At 31.9% G+C, this 23,041-nt stretch overlaps 3 protein-coding genes across 3 annotated transcripts; all 3 read right to left on the reverse strand.

Moving 5' to 3' along the window:
- Nucleotides 1-8,806: 8,806 nt before the first annotated feature.
- On the reverse strand, nt 8,807-9,474 carry LOC101216238 (probable calcium-binding protein CML29). Its single transcript, XM_004142568.3, has one exon. The coding sequence runs from the start codon at nt 9,421-9,423 to the stop codon at nt 8,950-8,952; it is 474 nt and encodes a 157-aa protein (XP_004142616.1). The 5' UTR covers nt 9,424-9,474; the 3' UTR covers nt 8,807-8,949.
- A 2,387-nt stretch (nt 9,475-11,861) lies between these two features.
- LOC101214321 (G-type lectin S-receptor-like serine/threonine-protein kinase LECRK4) lies at nt 11,862-12,290 on the reverse strand. The gene has a single exon (XM_004142641.3). The coding sequence runs from the start codon at nt 12,288-12,290 to the stop codon at nt 11,862-11,864; it is 429 nt and encodes a 142-aa protein (XP_004142689.3).
- An 8,742-nt stretch (nt 12,291-21,032) lies between these two features.
- On the reverse strand, nt 21,033-22,740 carry LOC101214076 (cytochrome P450 81Q32). The gene has a single exon (XM_004142640.3). The coding sequence runs from the start codon at nt 22,638-22,640 to the stop codon at nt 21,120-21,122; it is 1,521 nt and encodes a 506-aa protein (XP_004142688.1). The 5' UTR covers nt 22,641-22,740; the 3' UTR covers nt 21,033-21,119.
- Between the last annotated feature and the right edge of the window lie 301 nt (nt 22,741-23,041).

Raw genomic sequence — 23,041 nt, forward strand, 5'->3', positions numbered from 1 at the left:
ATATGCAAATGATGACAGTTATTTGTTGTCATAAAATAGTAATTAACGACATTTATTTTCTGTCATGAAAAAACTTATTGCGACAGTTTTCGAAAACTGTCATGGAAGAACTTTCCATGACTTCCGATACTATGACTGTAAATAACTGTCACAGATTTTATTCGTGACAGAAAATAACTGTCGTCTTATACCATTTTTGTTGTAGTGCTTTTTCGCATTTTGTAAACAATATTCTCAAGAACGCGAAGGAAGGTTCCATTGTACGCTAAGTTTGTCCATGACTTTTGAATTTTGATCGGTTGACTTATTCATCGAGTTTGAACAAGTGTACGCAAAGAAAGACTACGATTATGACACTCGATAACCTCGAATTCTGAAGTGACTTAAACTGGATTTATGTCCTCTCCATAACTCAAAAGATGTTTCAAAAACACTTTTCGAGGGAACATTGTTCAAGGTATGAACTATAGTCTGTACTACATGCCCCCAAAATAAGCTAAGCAATTAAGCATAACTCATCATTGAACGAACAATGTCTAACAAGACTCTATATCTCATTTGTGATACACCATTTTGTTGAGGTGTACCAGGTGCCAATAGTTGGGATTGGATTCCATGTTTTATCATATAGTCTTGGAATCTCAAATCCATGTACTAATCTCCACCTCAATCAAATAAAAGTATTTTAATAATTTTACTTAATAGATTTTCGACTTCAGCCTTATACTCCTTGAACTTTTCAAGAGCTTCATACTTATGCCCCATTAAGTATAAATAACCATACCTTGAATAACCATCTATAAAAAAGATGAAATATTTAAAACCTCCTCTAGTTTTTACATTCATCGGACTACAGAGGTCTGAATGTATAAGTTTTATGGACTCTTTGGCTCTATAACTTTTTTCCAGTAAAAAGTATTTTAGTCATCTTTCCTTCAAGACAAGATTCACATGGAGACAATGAGTCATCTTCTAACTCATTTAGAAGTCTATTCTTTACCAATCTCTCAATCCTATAGAGATTAATGTGACCTAATTTTAAATGCCAAAGATAGATATTGTTATTAGAAAAAACTCTTTGCCTTTTATTTTGCATATTAACAGTTTTAACCATCTTAAGATTTAAAATTACTTTCGCTTCGGTAGGTCTTAATATATACAAGTTGCTCCAAGTTTAGCTGAACAAATATGTACACCCTTCTTAAAAATGAATGATTTATTTAAAGAAAAGGTTACATTATATGATTGTCCAATAAGACAAAAAATAGATACAAAATTCCTTTTAATATTTAGGAACTATGTACAAGTTTTCTAAAAATAAGAATCTATTTTTTAAAGACAACTTAACATCTCCCACTGCACGAGCTGAAATGACATCTCCATTCCAACCTTGAGTGTCATCTCACCCTCCTCGAGCTGCTTAAAGAAACTAGTTTCTTGTAAAGAAGAGCAAACATAACTAGTGGCTTTTGAGTCAAGTGTCCAGGCAATTTGGTTATTTTTCACTAAACATATTTCTAAGACAAGTAAATTATACTTACCTTCTTTTTTTATTTTTCTTAAACATCTTTTGGAGGGAGTCATTGATCTGATGTGCAATGACCATGGTTTCCTGTTTCTTGTTTAGTATGTCAGACATACTAGACAAGAGATAGACGCGGGCCTTGTCATTGGCCTTTGTCCAATGGTTATATGCATCTTTGACATTATGAGATGCATTTCAAGAAGGGAAAAGAGGACATTCTCACATTAAAACAAAATATAGATCATCATTAACCCGAATCATATTCAGGTTTGACTTCCACATCGCATAATTCTCACAGGATTAAATTTTTTGTTTTTAAGTAGTTGATTAAATGAAGATGATATGATGAAATATCAAATAATTGGTCGTATTAGTTATATTTGTCTTAACCCATTACACAAATAATCCAATCAATTCAGCAAAAAATGGCATTCAAAGAACCCTAATCAAACAAATGATTCATTAACTAACTTAATTCATCCCATAAGTGTGACCCTACCATCTTCATATCCCAGAGGTACGCTTCAATAGGCTACGAAAAGGAAAGACAACTGTTGAAGATTAACCTAAGAAACCCTATCCATTTATGGAGTCTGCGTTGTTTTGACTTCTATAATCAAGCCTTCTGAAGGGATGTTCACTCTAGGACGACACACAGGCAAATCATATAAATTTTACCATGCAACCTAATAGAGGAGACTATAGGATATGTTGACACATGTTATTCTCCCACTTACTATGAACATTTCCCCTATTCACCTTGTTCTTGCCCTATACAAACATGTTCCAAAGGGAGGTCGCTCCCAGGTGCCATGAAGCCAAGTATAAATCTCACATGGAAACTCTTAGAGACTTGAGAGCTAAGAATTGATATATCCTATATACCATTTTTCTTCCACTAAAATGTTCTATTAATTTAGGGTTTGTTGTACTTAGCTAAATTCTGGCTAAATGAATCTACATAAGTCTATTCTTATTATAACTCTTATAATAAAACTTACTCTAAAGTTTTTACGTGTATTAAACCATTTAATTTACCTAGTGGTATCTTATGCTAATAGAAATAAGATTAATTCAATATCGGTTTCGGGTCAGTTCCTAAGTATGAGGTATCCCGTAAACCGTCAATTTAAGTAAGACGGATAAAACGTCGAGTATTGTTTTAGAAAATTAAAAGTTAAGTTTTTACAGAATTTTTGGGCTATTTTACATTAGTTTTTACTTGACATTTTTTTTCGCGTCAAGTATAGTGAACATTTACTTGACGAGAAAAAATGTGAAGTACTGTTTTTAAAAAAATAAAATTTTCACAGAATTTTTCGAATTATTTTACGTTATCTTTTACTTGACGTTTTTTTCGTGGAGACTTTACTTGATGGTTTTTTTTGCATCAAGTATAGTGGATATTTTACTTTATATTTTTTTTGCATCAAGTGTAGTTAACATTGACTTGAGGTGAAAAGAACATAAAATATAGTTAACATTTTTATTTTAGACTTTTAAAATGTGAGGTATAAAAAATATAAAAACATAAAAAAAAAAAATTATTTCCCTTTCTTTCGTTAAATAAATTTATTAAAATTTATTTCTCTTCTTTCATCTCCCCCGTTTAACCCTCCATCTCCGTGCGTTTCGGCCTTCATTCTCTCCATCTCCACCGACAGGTCACACAAAGCTTGTGTATTCTCATTGGGGCAATAAACGGGGCTATCCAGGGTTTAGGGTAGCAGAGCATCATCGTTTAGGGTTTTACAGAAAGCTTCACTCAACTTCAACCAATATTCTCTATGAAATGGGTTTATGGGGTATGTTTCATTTTCAGTTCCATCTTTATTATCTCATTTCCTTGTGCCTTCGAACCTATAAATGAAGTTCAATGGTTTAACATCACCGCTTTCTCAAGTACCGCCATTAAGTTCTTTTTCATCCGTGTTCTTTCTGCCATTTCTTAGAATCGAATAGCCGAGAGAGTACTTTATTAATTATTTGTTGTGATTAGGTAGATTTCACTTCTTCAAAGAGGAATTATGAATTTAGAGAATGCATAATCTCAAATTTTCTATTGTGTTCTTTCTCATTTTTTGCTTGCATGTCTTTTTGTTTTAATTTTCAGTACTTACTCATGTCTATATCTTCTATTATTTTCATTTTCCAAGGCATTGAAGTGAAACCAAGCAAACTTTACCCTTGCCATTCTGATAATGTCATGGGAAAGCTTCGGAGAACTCAGGTTTGTTTGGGCGCTAGCATCTCTCTCGAGATGAAAAATTATTAGGATTGATGTTTTCGATTTCAAAAAATCATATTTGTGTAGTCAACATATCATGATGACATTTTACTGTTTATTTGAAATTTATTGTTTCATTGTTCAAGTTGATGGGTTTTTTTTTTTATTTGAGCTTAGTGCTGTGATTTTGGGTATTCTAGCTCCAGTTTGCATTTTTCTAAATCTGATTATATTACGGCGGTGTTATACGGTGAGCCAGTGAGTTAGATTGGATTTTAATTTGTGTTTCTTTTTAGTATGATTACAATGGAATTTTTTTACTAATTTGTCACTTTTTGATAAGTCAGGCAACTTTGGGACTTGGCTCATCGAAAGAAAGAAGCATCGTTTAGTGTTTTATGTCGAATTAATTGAACTCAAGGCATCACTTACGATAGGGATTGTTGTTTTTGTTTGCCTTAGTCTATTTATTGGATCGATCATGACCACACAAGAATCGCAGGATATACAAGGCCTTTCAAGTTTTTGGATGGTGCATCTATCTTTTTTTTTTTTTAATAGAAAAGGTTGATTTATAGTTGAGAAAAAATGAAAGCATAAAAGAAAAAGACCCTGTGAAACCCCTCTAAAGAAAGATTTTCTAACTACGTAACATACTAACTCCAAGATAATTACAAAAATGTCTTCAAAACTGCAGCTACACATTGTTACTAAATTTAAATTGTTACTAAAAATGAGGTAATTTTCAAAAGTGAAAATTTGACAAAATATTTACAAGCTACACGTTCTATGAATAACAAACATGTGATAGGCCAATGATATTCTATCATTGACATTGGATAGTCAGTGATAGAAGTATCTCACTGGCAATCATGGATAAAATCCATAATTTTTGTTATAGCTTGTAAATATTTTAATTTATTTTGCTATTTTAAAAAATGTCCCTTAAAAATATGTATTATGTATTATTTAATAAATTTTTGATAAATAGTTCAAAATATAAAAAATGTGAAACTATTGAATTTATCTTTGTTATTATTTTAGGGGTAGGATCTAAAATTTGAATTCAAAACGTTGTTAAACATATTTATTATAAATTATATAATAAATTGTTAATTAATTGATTTAAATAGCAATAATCGAAAATATGCTAGAGAGTACAATCATATTTTTAGGAGATGTTGGTATCATCTTCTCTTGCATGAAAATATGATATTTAGTTAAGATTTTAACAAACCTTGATGTTTTCAAATATAATGTATTCGTGAATCTGTGATATTCTGCTTCATTTTTTTAACTTAATGTGAATATGTACTCTTTCAAACCTAACTTCAATAAACTAACGTCCAAAATTTTAAAATATTAATAAAATAAGATGACTATATTAAAGAAAAATACCTAAATTTTAGGATGTCACAGTGTACGCAGTGTTTTCAACTTGTAAATCGATAAAAATACACTGTATTTGTATAATAAGATTTAAACTGTAGTGAGTGGCATATTCAAACTTATTCAGATAATGAGGATGTATTTAACCGTGTTAAATTTCAACAAATCTAATACATTTGTTTCATGGGGTGAATTTTGAGATTTGGGTACGTTCAAATACAATGTATTTCTAGCAGTACTAACAAATACAGAGTCAACAACCAATATATATTTTCTATTTGTTTTTGTCTCGTGTGAACTAGGGATGACTAATCAAGAGAAAAAGTCTTTGCGAGAAAAGTTGGTAGTTTGTGAAAGAAGTTATGCGATAAGACTTTGGAAAGCTGTTAAGTGGTAGGAATTATTCGCATAATGGTATTAGGCGAGAAGAAAAGTTTGGGGAGAAGATGTCAAATCTGATTTGACAAGGGCTAACGTGTAGGAATAAGGTTTTAAGCATGACTACAATAAATAGAAATTTTACAAGTTTAAGGTTGAAGTAGGAGCTAACAATCGGATAAAGAACTAGGGATGACTAATCCAGATTAAAATAGTAGTATAATAGAGGATTTGGGTAACTAAGTAGAGGATGATGAAAGTTTTGTTGAAATGCTAAAATGTTGTCACTTGGTCTCCATGAGAAGATTTTGCGTGAAGAGGAAAGTTGAAGGGTCAGTGTTTTTCTTTCAAAGTTTTGTGAGTGTTATCCTTAATATTCTATATCAAATATTTTCTTATAAATCTTTACTAATTTGAGTTAATGATTTTGATTCAAAATGATTTCTAAAAGAGATTTATATGAAAAAGTGTTATAATGTTCAAAGCATGATTTGATCTTAATGTTTACGATATAGTTTGCAAATCATTAGTTACTTCTTTTGAATAAGCTAACTTTTATGTTCACACAAAGAGTTAAATGTCACCATGAGTGTATGGAACTGCGTGGTGAAGAAGCTAGCTTATGCGTTGAAAGAAGCGTATAATGTTTAGTGGTCGAGCAACAAGGACTAATCATGACACTCTCAGATGTTGATAAAAGAAGCGTATAATGTTTAGCGGTCGAGCAACAAGGACTAATCATGATACTCTCAGATGTTGATGATTCAATAGTCTAAACGCGAAGTTATGTGATCTAGCATAGAGAGTGATTTGGGATCCTTGACAAAATGATTTGTTAAGCGTCGAGAGTTATTTTATGTATATTTTTTATTTATTGAATTTTTCCTTTTTTCAATCATGCACTATTTTGTTCGATTCCAATTCAATTTAAATTAAATAAAATTGTTAAAAGCTAAACAACCAAATTACTAAATAATTATATAGAATGCCAAATTAAAATTAAATATATTATAATTAAATGTTACATTGTCTAACAATTTCGAACGCTTGAAAAAAATTACATAGAAATAAATACACATTTATCTCAATATGGCCATGGACGCCGTAATACTATAGGTCCACTCCTACAATGACACAAAATTAAATTTAGATATAACCGAATGATACAGAGTAAACAACGGTAAAATTAAAAAATATGTATCACACCCTCTAATGAGTCTCAATTTGTGTTCATACATCTATTGTATGGACACCTTATTCGTCTATAAGCATCAACATGAAACTTGACAATCTTTAAAAAATGGGACACTCCCTCTCTATACTCAACCAAAAACTTATTTCTAACTTTTATCCAACTATTATCCATCGTTAAAGACCTAAGACATAAATATGTTTGATTAGTGGCATATTCCTTCTCTCAAACCCTAATCTTAAGTTATTACTCCATGAAGAAACTTTGTCTAATCCCCAAAATTTTCACTCAAGCTAAGTTTAAACTACAAATGATCAAACATAACTGCATGATAACCAAAACAAATTAACCCCAAAAAACTACTAATAAATTCAAAACTAAGTTTAATTTGCACCAAAGAGGCTACCATAACTACAATATAGTCATACGAAATCAACAACAAACTATTTCAATCTTTACAAGCTACCCAACAAACAAAACAACTAAGAAATAAACAATCCCCCCCCCCCCCCCCCCCCCAATACAATCCCCTCAAATTTTCAATTCAATCTTTCCCCTCTCAAATTTTCAATTCAATCCCAAATTCAAATTCAATCTAAAATTAATTTTTAAAACCAAAAAATACTTAAAATTCAAAATCCACACCAAAACTAAATCAAAAAACTATTTCAAAATCTAAATCAAAAAACTATTTCAAAATCTAAATCAAAATATACACCAAAATCTAACATAAAACTAAACTACCTACTAGAATTAGTAGATGTGGTGGCACACGACGAAAGAATGATGGCAGGGACGGCAACATGACAGACATGACAAACTCTCTTCTTCTTGGTCTCTCTCATTTTCCAAAGGGAAACTCCCAACATATAATGAAAACATCGGGATAACCCCATTCTCGACATCATTCGTCCAACGTCGATGGTAAATCTCCAATATACCAATGCATTACTAATGACGTTGAGAATTCGAATCTAGATTCTCAATGCCATACAGGACATGTCAGAGGAAAGTTAATATATATTTAATTCTTTCACCTATGTTGACGTCAGACGTTTATGTTAGTCACGTCAGGGATGGGCCACATTTGTCCGACGTCAGAAGAACGATGTCGGAATAAAGAATTTCTTATTTCCAAGGAAGATCTCTCTTCAATCTTCATTTTTTGAATAACATAAGTTTGCCTTTTTTTTATCCATGTGAATATGAATATAATTAAAAATTGATTTAACTGAAATGGTTGATTGCAGATAATAAACTTGAGCGGTAATAGGTTAAATTGATAGTTTAAGCCTCAAGGTGTTATATTGCAACAAAAACCACATAATTTAACGGTGGTTTGTGCAATTTTCCAAAAATCTAATGTTCTTGACAAATATTTTGAATTGAATTTCATAGGTTGAATGAAGCTTTTGAATTCTTTCAAATTAAGAATTCGATCCTTCCGAAAAAGGAGAGAATCCTCGAAAAAGTTATTGTTGAAAAAAATAATATTATTATCCCAAATTAAATGAGAACTTTAAATCTTCTTAAAGAGATCAAATCATCAAACATCAAGAATCATATCTCATCACAAAAAGTAGGTAAAAAAAGTTTGTTCAATTTCAAATAAGTCAAATTGAAAATGTTTATATGAAACAATTTACTGTTAATTCCCTAGTTTAGTTTTATTTAGCTGCACAATTTACCTTTAGGTTTTAACTAGAAGAAATTTTAATATATTTCACCATACAAGAAAATTCTTACAATTATAAAATCTCTATAATATAAAAAAGATTTATAAAATCTATAACTCAGACTTGTTACTTTTACAAAATAGTGCAAAATAAGCTAAGTTCATCGAATGTCAAAAATATACAATACATCTAATATATAAGATACACAACTGATATACATTCAAAAAACTTTATATACTACAAAATGTCATAGATTATCTCTGTAACAAATGAAAAAAAAAAAAAATGTATGCCACAGCTTGAATATCCTATTCTTTGTTATTTGTCAACCACCACAAATTTTCATAAAAGAATATTGGATCGTCCACTGAAAAGAATAAATAACCATAGTGCTAGCTGAAATTTGTAAAGTCTTCAAATAAGTCAATAAAACACACATGGGGTTTGTATGTGTAATTAATGAGAAAGTAGAACAACTTATTGATACATATAGAAGTAAAAGCCAAATACATAACTAATGAAAGGCAAGATAAAATAAAAGGGCAAATTGAAAGTAAAGTATTTAGTGAAGGGAATTAACAATAAGTTTGAAATCATGAAGAAACATAGCTCCATCTCCATCCCCATCAATCGAAGCCACAATAGCCATGGAATCCTCAAGTGAAACATCCAACCCTAAATTCACAAACACATCATAAAGCTCTTCCCCACTCACAAGATCATCCTCATCTGCCTTTAGAGCCTCAAGAGCAATCTTCAAGTAGCTACCCAACTCCCCAACATCCATATTCTTTGCATTCATCTCTAAGAACTCCCCCATGCTTAGCAGCCCGTCTTTGTCGGCGTCACCTTCCTCCATCATCATGTTCACGTCTTCCTCACTCAGGTTGTACCCGAGCGAGCCCATGATCCCCCCAACCTCAGCTGACGAGATCAACCCGTCGTTGTCTGCATCAAATGCCCTAAACGCTTCTATTAGATTGAAGATGTGGCTAAGAGCCTCGGTGTCGACCAAGAGAGATCCGGCTTGTGCCATGGTTTGTATGAGTGTTAGGATATGAGTGTACTGCAAGATAGGCTTAGGAATGTATTTATCTATCTATATATATATACAAGTAGGTCAAGAGTGTTAGTGTTTGCGTGCATAAAGAATAATGTGAAAGGAGAAGAAAAGTAAGTTGTGAAATCTTATGCGGTTCAATTATTCATCCACTTTAAGGAATGAGATTCCTCCCCAAATTAACTTCAAACTGTTCACATCTCTATTTATTCATTAAAGTTAGCATATGATTCCCACGCAGAGCATTTGAGGTAGATGCCCAAATTGTAAATCTTTATCTTTGATAGTTTTGTATTATAATTTGAACGGTTGCAATTTGATATTGTTTCATGCTATTGAATGTTTGATTTTCTTTAATTACTTTTGATACAATACAGAGAATGTGAATTATTGATTATTATAGCTCAATAATAGGGAAAACAATATATAATATTACATCATTTCATTTTTTTTACATCATTTCATTTTTTTTTTTTTTGGAATATTGAGGTAAATAAACCCTCAATCTTATTATTCAATTGAAAGGAAAAATCTCATATAAATTATTACAAGTACTAAACGAATCGAAAGCTAAAGGATCTAAGTAGCATATTATGTGCATATAACTACAAGATCTAAGTAGCATGCATACTTAAAACAGAGAGTTGGTAGCTATACCTTTGTAGCTCAAATACTGTACCGGTTTGATGTCAAATCTAATCTCGAGCACAAGTCTGAATTACTAAAAAGTCTTTTTTATTATTCTCAAGACTTAGAACAAGTGAGTGATTAATTAGCTAAGTTTTTTTTTGGAGATGACAAGGATGTTAAAAGAAATATCTATTTAATGGAAAGATGTTGAATGTACCTATTAAATTATTGTATTTTATTTTTTTAAAAAAATTAGCTTAGTTTTGAGTGAGGAAAGAATATTGAAAGTGAAAATATTTAACAGAAAACACCAAGATAACTAAATCATAACAAAGTTCCATGTTCGCATGCATCTGATGCATGGATTGCTTCATCAAGGTGATAACACTTCATATTCCACTATCCTTATAGTGAAATCTCACTATAATCCACTTAAACTTGGAAAGAAAATACCACTAATGTGAGATTTTTCCACTTAAAATAAAATAATATAAATATATTGAATAATTAATCTATTTTATAATAATTAATCTTTAATTATTTTTATAAAATATAACTATATAATATAATACTTAATTAAACAATTTAACTATAATTTAATATCTAATATTAAATTATTATTTTATTTGAAAATCCCGATCAATTATGTTGTTCTTATTTGAATTTTTTATATTTAAATAATAATCATCTCCCAATATCAAATTGATAATTATATAGAATATTATTAATGACTCAATCTCAATTTCAAACAATTCCAATTTTATTTTACATATATTGTTCTAAGGATTTGTTACGAGCTAGGAGAGGGACATGTGTGTAGAACCTACCGATCATGAGTTTCAATAATTTGAGACTAATTGTCTAAACATTTTTTAACTAAGTTAATCGACATTCTTAGACTAATCAGGATTGTCCACCTATAACATATAGTTGCATTCTACTCGGTGTAGATATATTTGCGTCTATCTTATATGATCATAATTTGTAAGTCAACCATTTACACTATAAGAAAATGGGAATCTCCCAACGCACAAACGCGTCGAAAGATATACGAAAATGTGTTGAAAATGATCTCTCGACACATCAGGGAAAACTCCTGATGACATTTATACAACGTCGGAATTTACAACTCTCAATGTCGTATGGACGGTGTCAGGAGTTCTCCATGATCTTCCGACGTATCACATTGTGGATATATATATATCGCTCACCCTGCATCACGTTTTTTACTGCTACAATTTTATTTGTTTCCAAATACTTAGTCTTTAATATTGTATATGTGAAATAAAATACATAACTGTTGTTAATCAACAAAAATGTGTATGCTCATTAAATAATCTACAGAAGAAAGAGAAGCTGTTTAAAATATTTTTAGCCAACATCAAGTGTGAATGAAAACAACAAATTAATCTCTAACATGGAATTTACGAAGTTTTAAAATTAAATATTAATGGTGTAGAAATAAGTGGTTTTTTTAGAATAATAAAAAAAAGAAACTACTTATATTTCATGAAAAAAAAATATAAAAACTACTAAAGAACAAGAGCTTGATAATTTATATTATGTATACAACTATATTATTATACAGATGAGCCACTGGATTGTGCAAACAAATTGGAAGAAGAGAAAGAGGCAATGCTATTGCTTAATTACACTGATAAATAAATGAATATTTCACCTTAATACACCAAATTCCATTCTTAACAAATATTTCCACTCTCTTCGTATCCCTTGCTTCTTCATCATCTCTTATCAACTTCTCCATTTTCTTTTCATTCATAAAATCATAAACCCAATATATCACTCAGTATCATTTCATCTTCATGTTCTATTTCCATTTCAAAATTCTTTCTACAACCGATCATCTTCATTAATAAAAGAATCCCAAAGCTATAAACATCAACCTTCACTGTGATGGGCAAGCTTCTAAACCATTCACGAGCCACATACCCTTTTGTTCCTCTAATTGCTGTCATGGTTTGAGTTTGGTGTTTCTTCAGAAGTTTAGACAATCCAAAATCTGCAATTTTTGCACCATAACTATCATCAAGAAGAATGTTTTGCGGCTTTATATCACAATGAATGATCTGAGTACTGCACTCTTCATGTAAGTAACTTAACCCTCTTGCAATTCCTAAAACAAGCTGAATTCTTGTATACCAAGTTGGTTTTGAAGTCTGTAAAAGAAAATCTGCAAGAGACCCATTTTCCATGAACTTTAACCAACATTCTGTGTTCTCCTTCCATAAAAATTTAAGAAAAATCATATTCCCAAAGTCTTTATTTCTTTTCTGAGAATGTACGAATGCTAGCTGCCAAGTTGGTAACCTATTTCTTCAGGGATTTCAATGGATTTTCCATCGCTATCAGTAAAACCCACGTGAAAAAAATGGATAATACAAGCACTTTTGAAAAACATCAAAGGGTGCTGAAAGAAAAGTTTGATATTTTCACACAGTATGAAATTTGTCCGGTTCAGATCCTAAACACAAATTAATTTTCTAAACCAAAGATTAAAAACCGAGATTCAAATGTCAAAAGCGAAACTCATTAATTCCAACAATTCAATTCAACAAAGAGGTATGGCAAAAATCCATCAAATAATCCGAAGCAAAACAAAAGAATTAGAACATTGCATGGATTCAATTCAACAACATAAAACCCTATCCCTATGGAATGGTACTGGTGGAACTCCTCTTTGAATTCAAGTAAAGAAAACTTTATTGCTTCAAACGTAAGAACGAATTACAAGGAAAGAAGAATCAAATTGAGTAGATCTCAGTTGGAAGAACAATCTCTCTCTCTGCTATCCTATCTCTCAAGAAAGAGCATGAGCCAATCCACTCAACTGACTAACTAACTAACTTTCCCTCTTCCTCTCTAGCTTTATTTATTCTAATCCATGCCTAATGACCTTCTTAGTCTACTCCGTTTCGTGTCACAATCGTAGCGTTTCAACCTCGAGACGGACGATTGTGCCGCACTTGTTCTAACTCGACGAACAAGTCAGCCAATCAAAATACAAGAGTTGTGGGTAACGTCGACGTATGTCGTAATCTTCCCTTTGCGTTTTAAGAAAATTTTATTTATAAAACGCGAGAAAGAAAGAAATACATTGAAATATACGTTACGATAAGCATTAAAGACTGTCAATTGAAAGGAAAGAGGGTTGCTTGCAAAGAGTACAACTAATGCTTGGGCAGGGATTCAACTCGTATGTCTCTCCTATAGTACATTTTGAACATTTTCAACTCTGGCAGACTTGCATATGAAAATGCCGAAACGTCACACAAGTTTTATGACCTAGAATGAAAAGCAAACACCTAAACTAGTTATGGAAACTAAAGATGAGATAAACTGGGGGTAATTGGAGCATATAACCAAAGGTAAACACACTTTGAAAAAATATGTATGTGACACTTCGCACATGCATTCCATGTGGTCTCCTTCTCTTTCTTTTTCCTTCTACTATATTGATGTATGATAGGGGGTCTATCAAGTACCTCACAAATCTTTGGAGAGATGGTCGTTGAGAACGATGAGAATGAGATGGTAGAGTGAGTTAAGTGGTTGTCGAAGCTGTGGTTGTGGTTGATGTTTGTTGTTAAGTGTCATCATCGTCGTCGATATTTGCCATCGGTAGGTCTTCATCATCAAAGGAGAAATTTCCATGGTCATTGTGGGTTCGCGTAAATGTTCAAGTGGGCTTCGTGGAGATGAAAGAGTTTGAAGATAAAGAGAAAGTAGTGAGATGGAGAGAGAAAATAGAAAAAATGTAAGGAACTCACTACGCATTGGTGGCAGCTTCCGGGAGTTCACAATTCCTGATGCCACAAATTAAACCATGTGTTGGGGAGCTTTCCACAATCTCTCCAACGCATATGGTAAAGCCTCGAGAGATACTCAATCTCCCGATGCTCCAATTTTACGTTGGGAGATACCATATCTCCCAACAATGTGAATCGACTTTGGGAGATTTGGAATTTCTTATAGTGGTAGGTTGTTCGTAATCTTGGTTTAATCAATTTACCATTTTACCTCTAAGATTATATCTTATTTCTTAAGCCTTAGTTGATCCTCTAATGAACAATTGGTTTAAGATCCAACCTATTAACCGAATCCATCTTAGGCCAATGAGAGGGTGAACTCTTTTGTTCAAGATCATGGAATCAACACTTAAAGGAACAACCTATTTACTAACCTTAAAAGCGAGCATGAGTGAATTTCGTCTTGAACAAAAGGATAATCTCGAGTGACAAGAGTTCATATTTAGTCCAAGATTAATGTTGAGTTGCCTAAGCCATCAGTAGTCGAAATAGTCAGTAATTAATTAGTTAAGGTGTTATAAAGCAAAAGTGAATATTTCATATGTATACAATCTTATTGCATAAGACGCCCTCGCTCACATGAATCTACATAAACATCTCGAGATCACTTCGCTTGTACTAAATACAAAGTGGTTTGCATTCAGAGCGTCCCTATAATTAGTGTCTAACCTTAGATTGTTTAAACCTATTACTTGAACTCAATCTACATTTATGTCACTACATAAATTAGTTCAAATGCTCATAGACCGTTTAGACCTATTACTTCAACTCAATCTACATTTATGTCACTACATAAATTAGTTCAAGTGCTCATGCTATAGTCAAGGAGTCTTGTTTATTGGATTTAGACTTACGTTTATAATGATCAAATCTCTTATTCAACAACAATTTATTGAATAATACTTAAACATATATTTTATTGAATAGTAGAATAGTTTAACATTCATAAATGACAAGTTTTAGTACATAAAATCAAATAATAAATACAACTTTAGTCAATAACAGAAAACCTTATCCCAATTTTACAAGTGTACTTCACTAAAATAGATTTAGCAATATATGTTATATCCTAGTATTCTCTGCTCTAGATGGACTATACAAATTCAAAATATCCATCTTTGACCATAAAACTTTTCGTAAGAGAGATAGAATTTTGTGAACATGTCAGATGATGATCGCACAGGCAAAAGCTTGATGAAACCTTGAACAATCAAATCTCGAACAAAGTAATAATCTATTTTTATGTTCTTTGTGCGTTGGTGATAAGTGGTGTTAGATGAAATGACAATAACAGCTTCATTATCATAGTAGATTAAAGTTGGTGCCAATAAATTGTAATAAACAAATAAGCTAATAGATGAGAAATCTAATTTGTTAAAACCATCAACCTAACCTAACCTTACTTGAGAATTCCTAAGTTTTAAAGAAAATGTAAGCTTAGTGAAAATTGAAGTGAAGTTATTGAAGTGAAGTTCTTCTTTTGTTGCCTAGTTGAAAGAAAAGTTGGAAAAAGTCCTAAGTTTTAAAGAAAATGTAAGCTTAGTGAAAATTGAAGTGAAGTTCTTCTTTTGTTGCCTAGTTGAAAGAAAAGTTGGAAAAAGTCGTAAGTGTTGAGGGTTTGAGAGGTTGGCAGCCAAAAAAGAAGTGAGAGTCAATTTGAAATTGGCTAAGTACGGGTGAGTAGGCGTTTGGCATGTCCTAGGCGTTTTGAACATAGCTAGAAAATCGAAGGAGTCATGTGAACCTCTAAGGACATTTTTTAGGCGTTTTGGAAGGCAAGATAAACAAGGCTAAGTGTTTTGCAAGAAGATGAAGAGGAATATCTTGTAGCATCAGAGATCAATATTCAAACATTTTCAATCAAAGAAGATGAATCAAAAGGTAACAAGCAAATACCTATTACATGAGCGACAATAAGAGTTTGTTATTGTCTTAGTCTTTGTAGCATTAAGGTGGATAGATAGCGTCGAATCAATTGAAAATACTAACTGGTAGACAAAGTACTAAATAAATTTAGCTAAGACACGGTATTTGCAGCATTTGTTGCATCAACATTTTTGGCAACATAAACATTGTTAACAGAAGGTGAGGAAGATTGGTAAGCAGGTTGTGTTATGTTCTTTGGCATGCACAACCATAGTATTTACTTCCTTATATTCATGTTGTTTTTGTAGGCTCTAATGGAGCTGACAAAGTTCATGAAATTTCCTTCAAAGAAGATAATTAGGGTCATCAAATTAATACAGCGGCTGTTTTTAGAAATGAAGGATTTGACAATGGTTCAAGCAACAAAGAACATTTTTAGAGGTGAAGGATTACCAGTTAGTTGTTTATGCTTGTACAGAAAATCATGTTATATATATTATGATGGTATTTACACTAGTTTTAATTAAGGGCTGTAATTCCATACTCGTAAATTATTCAAACTTGATTGAAAATATACGAATATTACAAATTGTATTATAGCGTATATTATATTAAAAGTGTCGACCATTTGTTTCTATATGGGTGTTATGTATTATAACATTATTGTCATTCAAATGGTTCGAATAATGGTGGAGCGACATGGAGAACAAGGAAAAACGATAGTAATTAAGGAATTGGCAACCGAAAATAAATGTCATAATATATGAATTCGTTACACTTCATAATTGTCGTCAATATTAAAACAGTGACATTTTTTTATAAGAAAAATTGTCACGATTGCCCTATATTTGACAGGAAAAAAATGTCGTCAATAGAAAAACAATGATATTTAATTTCTAAAAAGCTGTCACGATTGACATATCCTTGACATTTAAAAAATGTCATAATAAACGAATTTTCGATATTTTTAAACGGTCGTTAATACGAAAATGATGACAGTTATTTGTTGTCATAATATAAAATATGACAGTTATTTGTTGTCATAAAATAGTAATTAACGACATTTATTTTTTATCATAAAAAAACTTATTGTGACAGTTTTCGAAAACTGTCATAGAATGACTTTTCATGACTCCCGCTTCTATGACTGTAAATAACTGTCACAGATTTTATTCGCGACAGAAAATAACTGTCGTCGTAGACCACTTTTCTTGTAGTTATTTATTTTTTACAAATTACAAATTAACAGTGAATAACGAATATTACAAATTAACAGGCGTGCTTTATTATTATTATTATTATTATTATTATTTTAGATCACCATCATCGCACTGCTCCATAAATTATAGTTACATGCCTCGAGTAAGGACTGAGTAAGAAAAAGTGAGGTAGGTGCAAAAGAATGATGGAGAAGATAGGAGCTCAGCTGGGCGTCCATGAAATTCTCCGGTTGAGAACTACCGCTGAAGTGTTGCCTCTATTCGATCCTTGTGATTCCTCGTTGTTTACGATGAGAGAGAGAAAGAAACGATTGTATAATTATCAAGAATTTTGTTTAAGATTCAAGAAGTATCTTGAAGTCAATTTTCGGATCTCACAGTATTGTCCAAAGATTAATTTATGAACATTCGATCTTTGACATCTCTAGAACATTTAAAGCCATTGAATTTACTTGATGGCCAAATATCTTCTGACTATAAATAAGTGAGGCCCATGGTTGTCAAACCATTCTCAAATCTCCAACATTTGTAACTCCCTATTTTATACAGTGAATTCTTCTATCCTTAAAATTTGTGACTCCTATTTTATTTATTGATCATCTTCTATCCTTGGCCGTAGGTTTTACTTCTATCCCACATAAAATTCTCATGCTCTATATAGCTCCCTTTCATTGTTATTATTCTCAATTCACTTTAGTTGCAATCTTACTCTATTTCATTGCTCCTTTTCATTATTATTATTCTTCAATCTACTTTAGTTGCAATCTTACTTTATTCGATTACTATCCGTATTCACAATAGAAACAAAAAAGAAGAATCGAGAAAATAGAAGAGGATTGGCGTGCTAAAGGAAAATTCACTACTCTCATACCATTTTTGGATATCGAGCTAAATAAACTCTCAATCTTGTTATTCAATTGAGAAAGAGAAAATCACATCTAAATATACCTTTACACAATAACTGAACCTCTACTTCAATCAAATAGATTTAACAATATCTTATATATCTAATATTTACTTTTCAATTTTAGAACTAATAGAAACCAAAGTTTATCATTAACTTAACTAAACTAGTTTAATTAGGCATGATTAACTTTTCAAATCTCAAATAAATGGGAAAAAAAAAGGTTAAATATGTGTCACAGATTAGAGTTAGATTTATTTATACTACTTTTGCTAGCATAAAAGCACAATTTAACGTTGCAGATATAGCATAATTAGTTTTAGAAATTAAGCCCATAACACACTATTTTTGAATTTGCAAAAATGACAAAATTCAAGTCCAATCCATATTTGAAAAATGCAAAATTACAAATCTATTCTCTAGAATTATAAACATTTTCACGCATGATTTGATATGTTGTTGATACACTTGATGTGTACGTTTTTTAAACACTTGTTATTCTTGCTGATACACTCGATGAATTAAATAACACTTGATACACATAATTGGTTTGATGCACCTGATATGTTGTTGATACATTTGTTAAACTTTGCAAATACACTCAATCAATTAAATACATTGATGCACTAAGCATAATACGTTTGTTGCATTGTCGATAACATTTGTTACGATTTTTTCATACACTTGATGATCAGTTTAATACACTCTCTATAAGTTTGATACACCAAATACACTATTGATAAACATTTTATATTTCACCGATACACTCAATAGATCTTGAATTAGATCTCAATGTCTTAAACTCAAAATTAGTCTTGACAATGGAATTACTTCAACAAAATTTCTTTACTACGTACAAAACAAATCCTTCTCCTTAAAAGCCAACTCATTCTTAATAGTGGTAACATCAACATTTTTAAAAAATGTTAATTCACCTCCCAAATTAGACTTACTATGGAAGAAGAAGCTGAAGAATCAATTAAACATCTAAAAACTGTATATATAAAATGAGCATAAGCAAAGGACATTGCGTAGATTGATGTTTAATTAATGTAAAAAACTAAGTCACATCTTTATCTTCAATAATCTTAAGAACGTGATGAGCACCATAACTACCTATAGGCAATAAAGCTGAAAGTTTTATACAATGATTGAACTTGAATTTCGGTACGTATCAAGTTCACACAGAAAAGAATCAAATGATGATATCACATTATCAACCAAAACGCAATTTGTTTTGTAATACAAATAGCATTGTTGCTCATCCATTGACCACATGAAAAACAATATTACTGTAAGTTTAACCATAAATACGATGAACTGCAACAATTTTGAAAAAATGAAAAATATGTAGTAAGTGTATTAGTCAACTAATACATATAATATAAGTACACCATATCACTAATATAAAAAACTGATACAAATTTATATAAAAAAAAGAACCAAACATAAATAAATAAAACAAAGTTATGCAAAGCCCTTTTCGATAAAAGAGATGAGAAACAAATAAAAATAATAATAATAAAAATGAGAAAGAACAAATCGTAGCCTTAATTTCGGATAGATGATGATCGATTCACAGAAGAAGAAAGAAAAAAGATGACGATCAAAGTTCCTTACCAATTTCGGACACCAAAATATAGGAAAGAATATTATGGCTTTAAAAAAGAATATAGAAAGAAATACATACTTGAAGAAGAACGGTGGGGAAGAGAGAGAAAAAGACGAGAAGAAGATACGTAGTGAAAAGGAAAAACTAAGAACAATGGAGATTGAAGAGTGACGGAGAAGACCACGAAGAGGAGAGAAAGTGACAATAACATGAACGATAAAAAAAGAATGATAAAAAAAGTGATAGGAAACGATTAAAATAAAAAAAGAATGAAGGAGAAGAGAAAATAATGGACATTTAGAGACGAACATTTTTAGAATAAAGAAAAGATTAAAATATAAAATATCAACAAAAATTAGAAAGTTGCTATATTTGTAAAATTGAAAAGTTTAATGCTAATATTGCTCAATCATATTTGTATTGTGCTACTCAATTCAACTTTTCTTTAATTAAGTTATCAACGAAAATAATAGAAAAAAGAAAAGTGGTCTTAGTTTATGTATCCCTATTTATAATAAGACAATCTTACAACATCACAAATTTAGTATGTTAAAACCTAAGTTAGAAAGGTCAGTGTAAATCAACCCTGAGATATATGAACGTCAGCTGCATTAAAATATTTTGAATTAAGTTGCAAACAAAAGTTCAACTAATAATGATACAAAATTAAATATGGGTTCGGCCTGTTCAAACTCAATAGCCAAAAAAATGTCTAACCTCAGCTCTAGAATACTAAACTAATCTTTGAAGCTTCCAATCAAAGTCAAGCCATGTAATATCTACAAAAATAGCCCTATCAAATTCAAATATTCAATGTCCTTTCTTAAAAGAAAAAAACAAGCATGGAACAAAACAAAACGTTCAAGCATAAAACACCCGAATCTTGTTTTATTTTATTTTTTAGTTCCTATAGTAAAAGAATCTTAAAACTCTGAATCTTCAATTACATACCATATATGTTAACCTATCAAACTACATTTAAATTAACGAACATTTGAACTTTTCCTAGTTTGAAAAAATATCAAAAGAAATTAAGTAAAAATAATATTTTTTAAATAACAATTTTTTTCTAGCCTATTGGAACACACCCTATTATTCGGATACTCTAATTAGAAGTCAATTGAGAAAAAGAAGCTAATCTAGCTAGTTGGTATGAATTTCACCACTATTATTACCACTATCTAAAAATTAAAATAATTGTCAAAAGAGTTTAACGATTAAGGCAATGATCGATTATTTTTTGCAAATCAAAGTTTGTAGTTTTGAATTCTAAGTCTTATTATTTCATATGGGCTAATATGTTTAAAATTTAAATCAAGTGTTTGGAAAAAAATCTAAAGCAATGTTTGGAATTGGAAAAATTGTTTTTAAAATGTAAAATTGTAAAATAAAGTTTTGTCAATATACCTGCAAAATAAAATCCAAAGTGGATGAGTCAAACACCAGTTTGAGTGTTGTTTTAACAACGACAAAGTGAAAATGATGATAAAAAGTTTGAGAGAGTAGAGAAACAAATGGTAAGGAAATAAAGAAAATATATGTGTGTAGAAAACATTATTTTATAGGTCATCATAATTCATAGGTTCCAAATGAGTTATAATAATATACATGCCTTACATTACATAATGGAGAATTGGACGTGGCCTACACTTGGCTTGCAGAGGGCAGGCCTTAGGCATAGTCAACCCCGTTCCTTCACCCATATCCACCATTTCTTCCCCAATTCTTTCCCACTCAAAACACTGAATCAACGACCCCAACACCAAGCCCACCACTCTCATGGCCAACCCTTCCCCAGGGCACCCCCTCCTACCCGCCCCAAACACCATATACTTCAACCCTATTCCATCTCCTTCCGCCCCCGCTCCTAAAAATCTCTCCGGCTTGAACACCGCCGCCTCTTCCCACAATCCGGCATCATTGTGAATTGCCCACGCGTTCACCATTAACATCGTTCCACCTGGGATGTGATACCCACCCACCGTACAATCGGCGGACGATTCGTGAGGCACTAGTAACGGCCCTACCGGATACATCCTCATCGTCTCCTTTATCACACACTGTAGATACGGCAACTTCTCCAGATCTGATTCTTCGATGTGTCGTTTTTTCCCAATTATTTCGTCCATCTCTTCTTTGGCTTTTCCCAGTACGTCGGGATGGTTCAGTAATAACGACATGGCCCACTCCATCGTCCCCACCGACGTGTCGGTCCCTGCTGATAACATAACCATCATTTGCCCGATGATGATTTCGTCCGTGTAGTAATCTGGATCTGATTCTTGAAGAGATAGCATCATTTCAATCATTGTGGTCTTCTTCAATGGAGGTTTGTTCTTACTCATTGCCTTCTGTTTCTCCTTTCTGTGTTCTTCTATTAGATTCTGAATCAACTTATCTCTTTTCTTCCGTAGATTAATGTATCTCTTCTCGATTTTTCTGCTAATTCCAGTCCATTTCAGTATGGGTAAGTAATCCACCAGATTATTTGCCCCAGCAAGTTTAAACGTTTCCGTAACGATTTCCTGGAAATTTAGAGATTCCTCGGTGTGGGTTCTGTTATCGTCAAAGTAACGCTTCCCGCCGATCATTCTCATCATCACATTAAGCATGAATTCGAAGAGAAGGGTTCTAACATTGACGACTTGATTTGGGTTTTTACGGAGACGGAGGATTAGGGAATGGACTTCATCGGCGCGAACAGAGGAGAGAGACTGGAGATTAGAAGAGGAGAGGAGATGGAGAGATGAGATTCGACGGAGATTGCGCCAGTGGTCGCCATAAGAAGCCCAGACGACGACGGAGAAGTCGTAGCCGAGATATTTGCCGGCGAGGAGGCGAGGGCGGTTGGCGAAAACGATGTCATTTTGGGAGAAGCATTGGAGGGCGGCGGAAGGGGAAGAGATGAGGAGGACTGGACGAGATCCGAAGCGGAGAAGGAGAATGGGGCCGTATTTGTGGGAAATTTTGGCTAAACTCCGGTGAAGTGGGGGCTTGAGGAGGTGCAGATGACCGAGAAAGGGGAGGGTAGGGAAAGGGGAAGGTGGGCGGTTCTGAATCTTGCAGAGAAGATGGTGAATTAAGAGGTGAAGAGTGTAGAAGAAGAAGAGGAAGTAGAGAAGGATTGTTACCATTTTTGTTTATGGTCTGATTTCTGGAGGTTGAAGAAGAAGCTTAATGTGTACATATACAAGAAAAAGCCACTCCTCATTTTTTTTATCAAGTATGTTACAACTATTTTATACTATCAATTCAATTTCTAATTAAAGAGTTTTCAAATTTTTTATTAAAAAAACTTATAAAATAAATAAAAATTTTCAAAATTAGTAAATTTTATACAATATTTACTGTAAAATTTTTAAATCTCTAAATCTAAATCATCACCTGACATACTACCATAGCCTGTTACTCTATTATCTATTAATCATATATTCTAAAATTTTGTAAATATTTAATTTTATTTTAATTAATTATTAGTTATAGAACTTTTTTCTAAAGGAACGTGAATGTAGAAACTTCCATCAAATACAGATCG

This window comes from Cucumis sativus, chromosome 4 (assembly GCF_000004075.3).
Source record: "Cucumis sativus cultivar 9930 chromosome 4, Cucumber_9930_V3, whole genome shotgun sequence".
Taxonomy (NCBI): Eukaryota; Viridiplantae; Streptophyta; class Magnoliopsida; order Cucurbitales; family Cucurbitaceae; genus Cucumis; species Cucumis sativus.

What these genes read in the sequence shown, in the direction of transcription:
- LOC101214076 (XM_004142640.3), bottom strand. Translation starts at nt 22,640, where the DNA reads ATGGTAACAATCCTTCTCTACTTCCTCTTCTTCTTCTACACTCTTCAC.
- LOC101216238 (XM_004142568.3), bottom strand. Translation starts at nt 9,423, where the DNA reads ATGGCACAAGCCGGATCTCTCTTGGTCGACACCGAGGCTCTTAGCCAC.
- LOC101214321 (XM_004142641.3), bottom strand. Translation starts at nt 12,290, where the DNA reads ATGGAAAATGGGTCTCTTGCAGATTTTCTTTTACAGACTTCAAAACCA.